Source organism: Nicotiana sylvestris, chromosome 3 (assembly GCF_000393655.2).
Source record: "Nicotiana sylvestris chromosome 3, ASM39365v2, whole genome shotgun sequence".
NCBI lineage: Eukaryota > Viridiplantae > Streptophyta > Magnoliopsida > Solanales > Solanaceae > Nicotiana > Nicotiana sylvestris.
Window position 1 is genome coordinate 88,553,958 of NC_091059.1, and position 11,421 is coordinate 88,565,378.

The following is an 11,421-nucleotide window of genomic DNA, read 5'->3' on the forward strand; positions in this document are numbered from 1 at the left end:
ATTCTGCAGCCTCCCGAGGATAAGTACAGATGTCTCCGTACATATCCGTGAGACTCTAGTAAACCTGCTCATGACTCGTGAGACCTATGTAACCTAGGCTTTGACACCATCTTGTCACGACCCCAAACCCGGACCCGGTCGTGATGGCTCCTCTCGTGAAGACAAGGCCATCCAACATATTTCCAGTTTAGTTTTAAGCAATTAAACAATAAGCATTTAGTCTTAAACATGATATAAATCCAAAAGTAAGCAGTGACAACACAGAACAATTTGCGAAATACAACCCAACACAGCTCGATACCGGGGCCTCACTAGTCATGAGCATCTATCAATACACTACAAGTCTGAAATGCCTACTAAACTATTACAGAATAACTGATAAAGAGATAGAAATGAGATAAAGGGGGAGAAACACGGGACTGCAGACGCCAAACAGCTACCTCGTGGACTCCGAAGTCTGCTGGGAGCTCTCAACTCACGCTGGCAAGATCAGCAACGACTGAATCAGCACACGGGGTTCAGGGAGTAAAGTGAGTACTCCAACTCAGTGAGTAATTGATAGGATTGATATGTTTTCAATAGCTTTGCCTTGTGTTTGGATGATCTAACAAACTTAATGTCAAGAACCTGATAGGGAAGCTGACTCATTTGGATTACACTGCATTTAACGGATTCCAGCCAAATGTGAACTTGCTATAGCTTCAGGAGGTAGGAACCCAAACAAGGACCTGATACTCTTGTGGGTTCCTCACAGCAGTACAAAGTCAATTGGACATAGCTGGAAACGAATATTCTGCCGCACAACACTATTTCCAGTGCCCACTCTTTCTTTGACCAACTAAAGTGCTCACATCACTTCAAGTGATGTGATCAAGGTGTACCTACAATGAGTCTATACAAAGCATAATTCAAGTTACTCAACTCAAGACAATTTGGGCGGTGTGCACAAGAACCAGATCAAGAACCTGATCCCTTAGTACTTCTCTGACAGAATTCCAAGTCAACTATACAGTTGGAATGCAACTGAGTGACTGATCGCAACTGTACAAAGAGGAACACAACAGGGACTTGGTCCTTTAGGGTTCTCTGACAGAAGTACAAGTCAACTACAGCTAGAAAGCAATTGCTGAAAGTGATTGCCTGCAACAGTGCAACAGTCACTTCCCATTCAGATTGGACATCACTAAGGATGTCTTGTGTATTATAAACCTTATGCAAGCACAAGTTTCAAGTTCCAACACTTGCAAATATAGAAAACGAATATTCTCTCAAGTGCTCAAGAACCTCTATCAAGACCAAAGCTGCTAGAACCTCTATCAAGACCAAAGCTGCTAGAACCTCAAGGACCTGATCTAAGATTGATGATATCTTAAGTCCTTAGGATTGTTGAGTCTTTGTTATGTGTTCTTCATTGTAACTCCTATCCGGCTTTCTTAGAAGCATAGATTAGGAAACTCGTAAATCTGTAAACTCCCTGAGTTTATGTTGTGGCTAGGATTAGTCATAAGCAAAAGCCTTTGTAACAGTAGTGTGACACAGTGGCTTGTGGTGGAAATATCACAAGTTAGTCAAAGCCTTTGTAACCGTAGTGTGACAAAATGGATTGTGGTGGAAATACCACAAGTTAGTCAAATTCTTTGTAACTAGGATAGTTATAGAGTGGCTTGTGATGGGAGCATCATAAGTTAGTAGAAGTCTGTGCAATAGGGTTTTTATAAAGTGAATTGTAATATGGAGATTGCAACTTAGTGATGTTAAAAGCCTACAAGTATAGGTCGTGGTTTTTTGATCCCCTTGTGTGGGATTTTTCCACATAAAAATCCTTGGCCTTATTTACAACAACTTTACTAGCATTCACAGTAGAACCCCACAAAGGACCAGGTACTCTACTATTTGGTGGACTCATACAAACTTAGCACTGCACCAAACTGATATAGGACCAAATCCCTATACAGTTTATTTCATCAGTATTTTCAGAGGAAACACATAGAGAACCCGGTTATTTATACAGTATGGTGGACTCATATAAACTAACAATTAGTATTAGAGTAGGTTCCTCCTATCAGGCTAACACCTAGGAAGGATCCTCTTGGCTGCTCCACCAACTTTTGAAAGGAGAGAACCAAAGAAAGAAAAGTACATGGTACTTAAAGTTGATAACAATTATTCGAGTGAGGAAGACAATTACATGGCTTAGTTAACCAAAAGGTTACAAAAGATGGTCAGAAGAAATGGAGAAGTGCTAGAAAGGTACAATTCTAATAGATCAAAGAAAAATGATCTTTGTTACAAGTGTGGAGAGGCTGGAAACTTCATGAAAAATTGTTCTCTCTTGAAGCAAGAATTCTCCAAAAACTTTAAGAGAAAAAGATCAGCTGAATATGACTCAACTTTTACTTTAATGGCTCAATCAGACGATGACAACAAAGAGGTAAATTTAAGGGATGTTCAGAGAAATCTGAAATCCTATTCTCTAAGAAAACTCATGTCTTTAGCTAATATATTAATCAATGCTTTTCATAGTTTTGTGGAGGATAGGGATTCTTTGACCTTAGCATTAGCAAAATCTAAACAAACTAGAGACGACTTAGTGACTGTAGTTACTGACCATAGGAAAACCATTGAAATTTTTAGAAAAGAAAAGAATGATCTTTTGGCAAAAATTACAGACCTAAGGGAAACAATAGTGAAACCTGAGATTAAGTCAAAACCTGAAAATTCTGGAAAAAGAAAGGAGAGAGCCAGTGAGGAACACATTAGGCTTGAAAAAGAGTTGAAAGCTACTAGAACTAGGATACGTGGTGAAGTCGAGAAAAATAGGAAGCTTCAAGCTGAATTGAAGAAAGTCAAAAAGGGATCTTGAGAAATCTCTCAAGTGGACCTGGTCCTCAGATGTTGTCACTGCCATGTACTTCAACAATAGTGAAAACAGGTTGGCAATCGGGTTTCAAAAGGAGAAAACTCCTTACAACCCTCACAGCAACTGCGTTATAGTTCCTGATAACTAGCTGTGTACCCACCGTGGGAACAATGGGCACTTCAAAGAAAATTGCCAGGCCAGGGCTCAATCTGTTCAGAAAAACAAAGTGTTTGCTGAAAAAGTGACTACTAACAGGGGACCAGGTACCGCTCGCAAGAAACCAATATTGCCTGCATGGACTAGAAAAGCCCTTATCCATCCCTTCTATCATAACAAGGGACCCAAACTAGTTTGGGTTCCTAAATCTAACACATAATTTAGATGTGCAGGGAACAGTGGGAGGAAGCGGACTGAAATGGATCATGGATAGTAGATGCTCTAAGCACATGACTGAAAATACCATGGATTTTCTCTCATTGAAAGCCCTGCAAGGATATGGAAAAAAGGGGTACATTCTAGGTATGGGGAAGAAAGCAAAGGTAGAAGTTCGTGTCTAAGATGGTAATATGAGCTGCTTGAATGCAGTTGATAAAAATTCGAAGACTTGGTATAAAGGATTTGGGGGATACAAGTTTCTCACTTCTGGAGATATTGATGAAGAAAGACCTAGTCCAGCGTCTGTCAAATTCAAAGTTCGAAGAACACGTAGCATGCAATTCCTATGGGAATATTGAGCAGGAGTGAAAAGAGGCGCATGATCAGACCTCTCCTGAACAAAACCCCCTAGAAGTTGCTAACTGGAAGGAAACCTAAGCTGACTCATCTGAGAACCTATGGATGAAAATGCTGAGCTTTTGTGTTCTCAACAATGGGAAGGACCAGCTTGGGAATTTTGATGCAAAAAGTGATGAAGGAATCCTTCTGGGATACTACCCTCAAAGCAAAGCCCATAAAGTTTACAACAATATGGTACATAGTGTGGACGAAAGTGTTCATGTGCTATTCAACGAGACATCCTCCTCTAAAAAGAAGGAAACAGTGATGATTAAGATAATGAACTACTTTTGGTCCCTAGGAAATATCTGGAGCTTCAAATGGGAAGGTTGATTTGATGAGTAAGATGAAGGAGACATGTGAGAGACAATGTAACATCCTCTTCTACTTCTCAAGAGGAACCTGGTACTTCAATTACTACCTCTGAAGCAGAAGAAAGAGTTGGAGATGCAGTGCAAGGCAGTCCCTAAGTAACTAAACAAGGAGTGTAGGGAAATCCATTTAACTTACCTAGTTTCTCTACCAATCAATATCCAGTCCCAAATTGGAAACACAAAATCTCTCATTCACTTGATAATATAATCACCCCTTGATTCTGGAGTTCCGACAAGATCAAAAACCAAAAATTCCCTAGCCTTCTCAGCATTTCTATCCCCCAAAAAAAGAACCCAAAAATATCAAGGAAGCCTTGTAGGATGCAGACTAGATTACTAAAATGCAAGAGGAACTGCATCAACTTGAAAGAAACAAGGTATGGAACCTGGTACCTAGACCCTCAGACAAAACCATCATAGGGACCAGGTGGGTATTCAGGAATGAGCTTGATGAACATGGAAGTGCTACAAGGAACAAAGCAAGGTTTGTTGTCAAAGGATTCAATCAAGAGGAAGGGATCGATTACGATGAGACTTTTGGACCAGTAGCTCACATGGAATCTATTAGGATCCACATTGCCTTTGATTCACAAATGGAATTCACCTTATTCCAAATGGATGTGAAGAGTGCCTTCCAAATGGTTTTCTCAAAGAAGAAGTCTATATCAAGCTACCTCCAGGATTTTGAACGTCTGTACATCCTGAACATGTATTCAAAATTGGATAAGGCACTGTACAAATTGAAGCAGGCCCTTAGAGCCTGGTACGAGAGATTATCCAAGTTTCTCGTGGAAAAATGGCTTCACAGGAGGAAAGATTGACAATACGTTGTTTTGAAGAAACAACGAAGGAACCTGCTCATTGATCAGATTTATGTGGATGACATCATATTTGGAGCTACAACTAACTCATTATGTGAAGAATTTGCAAACTCATAGGAAGTGAGTTTAAAATGAGTGCGATGGGGGAACTGAATATCTTCCTGGGTCTTCAAGTGAAGCAGTCCATAAAGGGAACATGTATCAATCAGAATACATCAAAGAACGCTTGAAAAGGTTTGACATGGAAGCATGGGAATCATTGGATCTCTACTCTACCTTACTGCCAGCAGGCCAGACATTGTATTTGGTGTGAAATTATGTGCAAGGTTCCAATCAAATTCTAAGAAATCTTATCTGAAGGCTGCTAAGAGAATTCTGAGATATTTTAAGGGCACACAGAACCTGGTTCTGTACTATCCTTCAGGTGACAATTTCAACCTTACTGGTTATGCTGATGCTGATTATGTAGGCTAGCTGGTGGACAGGAAAAGTACATCTGGAATGGCTCATTTCCTTTGATCATGTTTTATCTCATGGGGTACAAGGAAACAAAACTCAGTAGCTCTCTCAACAACTGAAGTAGAATATGTTGCAGCTGCCATGTGATGTGCTCATTCACTGTGGATCAAGCGACAGTATGGAAAAGAGTCTTATTTGTATAAGATTTTATTACACAAGAGTATCAAAATGCAGATATCTTCACCAAAGCTCTGAGTAGGGAACACTTTGAGAAACCAGATGGCACTAGGATTACTTAAACCTAATTGAGAACCTGGTTCTGCTAACATGACTATGATAGTCAGACTAAGGTAAAATTGGCTAAAGTGTTTTCTGACTAGGCCTAACTCACATCTATAACATTACAGGTAAATACGCATGATGATCATAGAAGCTAAAGGTACAGTGTTGAACTTCGGAGGAGAGCTGCAAAAACCCTTTTACAAAAAAACAAGTCAAAAACCTGGTTCCTGAACTACAGGGTAGTAGTAATGTGTTTTTCGCATGCTTGCTCAAAGAAAAAGGATAGAAAAATTAATTCAACTGCCACATCATCCGACTTTTCAGACCAGCAGTTCTAAACCATTGTCTCCCTCTGCATCAGTTTAATTTTTCCTTCAGGACTCTCTACCACTTCTCCGACCATGGACAACGAATAATCGTCGTTTTCTCTTACCATCAACATGACTCCAACGTCTCCTCCTCCCTTAACACCATCACCAGAAACCCACTTCTTCACCATCCCTGATACTACTGTACCCGTACCTGTTTCCTCCTCATCTCCAGTCATTTCTACTCATCCATCAAACCCTGTCTCACTTCCATGTGTTACAAACCTTAATTCTCCTCTGTTCCTGAATCTCATGGGAAGAAATTCCATTCTTAGGGGATAAAAGGACTTTATGGTGCTTTTTGAGTCTCCGATTCATGACACCGTCATAGAAGAACCAGTTGAAGAACGTGATTCTCTTTTAGCTGAAACAAACTAGGTGGTTGTGGAAGAAAGAGGCTTTTGAGTCTGCCTTGCAGAAGAGTAAGTAGAGTATTAAGAAAAGGAAGAAGAGGTTGATGAAATAGGGGGAGGCTGTGGTTGATAAACACATTTCGAATCTTTGAGGTTGATAAATATGTTGTGGAGGAACCTAGTTCCTTAGTAAAAATATTTACAAAAGTTTATGGTTGAGAAAGATTTGTTTTGAAAAGTGCCATTGTGGCTGTTGCAAGCAAGAACGAGAAGTTTGTTGAAATGTCTAGAAAACAAAAGTGGGAAACTATGGGAGGACCTGGTTCAATAAAGACCATTCCAAGTGACGGTGGCCTTGGGCAAGAGAGTCTGAGCACCCAGAAAAGTCTTGTGGGGTTGCACGCTTGTCCGACAATCGAGGAGATGGCAGGTATGAGACAAGTTCTGAACTTAGGCAACTAGTGAAGAACCTGTGGGAGAAACTTCTTGACTAACAGTTGTCTGCAACTGCCCGCATGGACCTAGCTCTCAAAACTATTTATCTTTTATTGCCTCCCTCTTCTAGTGCCCCCTAGGATCCTCTTAGAAGCCAGTTATATTTTGTTGTGATGAGTTTGTGGCTGTTGTTTTTATTTTTGTTTGTATTTTTGTGATGGCATGTTGGGTTTCACCGTTGCTGCTCCTGTTGAAACAGTTAAATTTCTTGTCAATAAAACATCTCTTCTTTTGCTTGTACAATTCTTGTTTTCCCTTTTTCTTCTCTTTTCTATCATGATTGTGTGCACATATGTGGCATGAGTTAGATTTGTTGAATTTCTTTATGCCTTTTTGTCTGACCGTGTCTTTTTGTTGATGCCAAAAGGGGTAAGAATAGAGTCAGGGAGAATATATGAAATTGCTAGTACCTTATCTGGTTAAGTCAAATAGTTATCAATGTTCAAAGTTTATCATTATCAAAAAGGGAGAAATTGATGGGCTTAAGGTCATTTAATCTATGTTTTGATGATCTAACAAACTTTTGTATAGAACTAGATAAAAGATCAAGAATGATAGTAAAATGTCAGGGGGAACATATGGGGAAATATGTGTGAGTAAGGGCATAAAGTCAGGGGGAACATGTGGTCTCCTGTTATTCAATCTGGTTCTCTGAACTCTAACTCCTTGTTTTCAATGCTAAGTTTTTCATCATCAAAAAGGGGGAGATTAATAGGATTGATAGGTTTTCAATATCTTTGCCTTGTGTTTTGATGATCTAACAAACTTAATATCAAGAACCAGATAGGGAACCTGACTCGCTTGGATTACACTGCATTTAACGGATTCCAGCCAAATGTGAACTTGCTACAGCTTCAGGAGGTAGGAACCCAAACAAGCACCTGATACTCTTGTGGGTTCCTCACGGTAGTACAAAGTCAATTGGACACCACTAGAAACGAAGATTCTACCGCACTGCACTACTTCCAGCGCCCACTCATTCTCTGACCAACTAAAGTGCTCACATCACTTCAAGTGATGTGATCAAGGTGTACCTACAATGAGTCTATACAAAGCATCATTCAAGTTACTCAACTCAAGACAATGTGGGCGGTGTGCACAAGAACCAGATCAGGAACCTGATCCCTTGGTACTTCTCTGACAGAAATCCAAGTCAACTATACAGTTGGAACACAACTGAGTGACTGATTGCAACTTTACAAAGAGGAAAACAATAGGGACCTGGTCCCTTAGGGTTCTCTAACAGAAGTACAATTCAACTACAATTGGAAAGAAATTGCAGAAAGTGACTGCCTACAACAATGCATCAGACAGTGCAACAATCACTTCCCATTAAGATTGGACATCACTAAGGATGTCTTGTGTAGTATAAACCTTATGCATGGCACAAGTTTCAGGTTCCAACACTTGCAAATACAGAAAATGAAAATTCTCTCAAGTGCTCAAGAACCTCTCTCAAGAACAAAGTTGTTGCAACCTCAAGGACCTGATCCAAGATTGATGATATCTTAAGTCCTTAGGATTGTTGAGTTTTTGTTATGTGTTCTTCATTGTAACTCCTATCCAGCTTTCTTAGAAGAGTTGATTAGGAAACTTGTAAATATGTAAACTCCCTGAGTTTATGTTGTGGCTAGGATTAGTCATAAGCAAAAGCTTTTGTAACAGTAGTGTGACAAAGTGGCTTGTGGTGGAAATATCACAAGTTAGTCAAAGCCTTTGTAACTGTAGCGTGACAAAATGGGTTGTGGTAGAAATACCACAAGTTAGTCAAATTCTTTGTAACCAGGATAGTTATAGAGTGTCTTGTGATGAGAGCATCACAAGTTAGTTGAAGTCTTTTCAATAGGGTTATTGTAAAGTGGCTTGTAATAGGGAGATTACAAGTTAGTGAAGTTAAAAGCCTACAGGTGTAGGTCGTGGTTTTTTGATCCCCTTGTGTGGAATTTTTCAACGTAAAAATCATCTGCCTTATTTATATTCAGCTTTACTAGCATTCACAACAGAACCTCACAAAGGACCAGGTACTCTGCTATTTGGTGGACTCGCACAAACTTAGCACTATACCAAACTGATATAGGACCAGATCCCTATACAATTTGGTTCATCAGTATTTTCAGAGGAAACACATAGAGAACCTGGTTCTCTATACAGTTTGGTGGACTCATATAAACAAACAGTAATAATCATAAATAAACGATTGAGAGATATGAAAACACGTAAGGTACATTACAGGCTATAATGAGTTAGTAAAACCAGTTAAAGTAGTGAAGTAGTGATAATGTGTAAAGTCATTTTTAATTTAGTTCAAACTTCATGAAATGCCTTTTTAACAATTAAGCAGGTAAATGATAGACAAATAAGATAGATAAGCACATAAAGGATTGCCCCTCGGGCACAATATTAACAATACCAGCCCCTCGGGCTATATCTCACATCACAATAGGTACCCACGATCACTGGGGGTATGCAAACTCCTGGAGGGGCCCCTTATGGCCCAAGCGCAATATCAAGTCATCTCGTGACATCATCACTAGGCTCTCGGCCTCATATCAACAAGCCATCTCGTGACATATAAATCTCATGCCCTCGACCTCATAATCAGTATTTCCTCACAAAATAGGCCCTCGGCCTCATATCAACAAGCCATCTCGTGACATATAAATCTCATGCCCTCGACCTCATAATCAGTATTTCCTCACAAAATAGGCCCTCGGCCTTACCCAGTCAGTAAAACATAATGCTCAGCCCAAAATATCATTTAATACATCATTTAAGTGTTAAAGAAGAGTAAACACTGCTGAGTTATGAAAAACAGTAGAATATAGCATGACTGAGTTCAATTATAAAGTCAAAATAGTGAGGAAATATCAATAAAATCCCCTAAGGGTTCAGATAGTTGGCACGAGGCCCAAATATGGCATTCAGCCCAAAACATGATGATAGCAAATAGTTTTCAGTCAAATACGCAGTAAAATAGTCATTAAGGGACGGAGAAAGGCACAATCTCCAACAATGCATGACCTCACGCTCGTCATCAAGTTTCTGCGTCACCTCAACATAGCACAATGATGTGCAAATCTGGGGTTTCATACCCTTAGGACATTATTTACAATCATTACTCACCTCGATCCGGTCCAAACTCTAGCCCGCGATGCCTTTGCCCTCACGAATCAACCTCCGGATACTCCAAATCTAGCCACAATCAGTACATAACCATTAAAAGATGCGAAGGGAATAAAAGCCCACTCGAAATTATCCAATCTACATCAAAAATCCCGAAATTGCTCTAACCCGGCCCCTGGACCATGTCTCGGAATCTGACAAAATTAACATCAATGGAATCCTCGTCCTCTCACAAGTCTATACATATCAAGAACATCAAAATCGAACCTCAAATGGCCCATCAAATTCCCACTCAAAGGTCTCTTAATCTCAAGCCTTAATCCCTCAATTTTTCTTCCTGAATTTCCACTAATATCATGATTAAATAATGAAAAAATGATCATAAACATGAGTAATGAAGCTTAGGGAACTTATCCAATTGATTCTCTTCGATTTTCCCTTGAATTCACTGCCCTAGCTAGCTTCCCGTCTTAAAAAATGGAGAACTTAGAAAAAACTCGCGGAGGAACATTATATACTTTCTGACCCAGGCATTTTTGCACATGTGGTCCATTTCCCGCTTCTGCGGTATTGCTTCTGCGACCAAATCCACCGCATCTGCGGTTTTCATTAAATAGCTAATTATCGCATCTGTTGTAAAAACTCGCACCTGCGCTACTGTAGGTGCACCCACGCTACCGCTTCTGCAGTTCCTGAAGCACATCTACTTGACCGCATCTGTGGCTGCCTTCTGCTTCTACTATCATCGCACCTGCGGCCTCCCAACCACAGGTGTGGTTATGACATAAACCAAATACTTCAGCTGCAAAAACTCAATTCAAATTTTCCGTCACCCATGCGGAATCACCCCGAGGCCCCCGGGACCTTAACCAAAAGCACAAATAAGTCACATACCACCATTCAAATTTGTACCCATCTTCAAAACAACTCAAACAACATCGAATCACCCAAAACACATCGGATTCAAGCCTAAGCTTCAAAAATCTTCTGTATTACGCTTTCGATCAAAAAATATACCAAACCACGTCAGAATGACCTGAAATTTTGCACACACATCCCAAATGCCACAATGGGACTATTATAACTTCCGGAATTCCATTCGGACCGCTATATCAAAATCTCACATATCAACCGGAAAACGCCAAAATCTCTATTTCGCCAATTCAAGCCTAAACCTTCCACGGACTTCCAAAATGCATTCCGATCATGCTCCTAAGTCCCAAATCACCTAACGGAGCTAACCAAATCATAAAAATTCCGATCCGAGATCATATACAAACAAGTCAAATCTTGGTCAAACCTTTCAAATTTCAAGCTTCAAATTGAGAACTATTATTCTAAATTCATTCTGATTACCCTGAAAACCAAAATCAATGATTTACATAAGTCATAATACATCACACGGGGCTAGTCATGCCCGAGAACTGGCGAGCAAAGTGCAAAAGCTCAAAACGACCGATCGGTTCGTTACATGAGTTATGGGTAGATAAGACTAACCCTCCCCACCCTCAC

At 40.0% G+C, this 11,421-nt stretch overlaps 1 protein-coding gene across 1 annotated transcript; it reads left to right on the forward strand.

Annotated features, from left to right (window-relative positions):
* Positions 1-4,349: 4,349 nt before the first annotated feature.
* On the forward strand, positions 4,350-4,829 carry LOC138887642 (uncharacterized mitochondrial protein AtMg00820-like). The gene has a single exon (XM_070169409.1). It carries the CDS (start codon positions 4,350-4,352, stop codon positions 4,827-4,829), a length of 480 nt encoding a protein of 159 aa, XP_070025510.1.
* The last annotated feature ends 6,592 nt before the right edge of the window (positions 4,830-11,421 follow it).

Bases quoted from the DNA above. Each gene is read 5' to 3' on its own strand.
- LOC138887642 (XM_070169409.1), top strand. From the start codon at position 4,350: ATGCAAGAGGAACTGCATCAACTTGAAAGAAACAAGGTATGGAACCTG.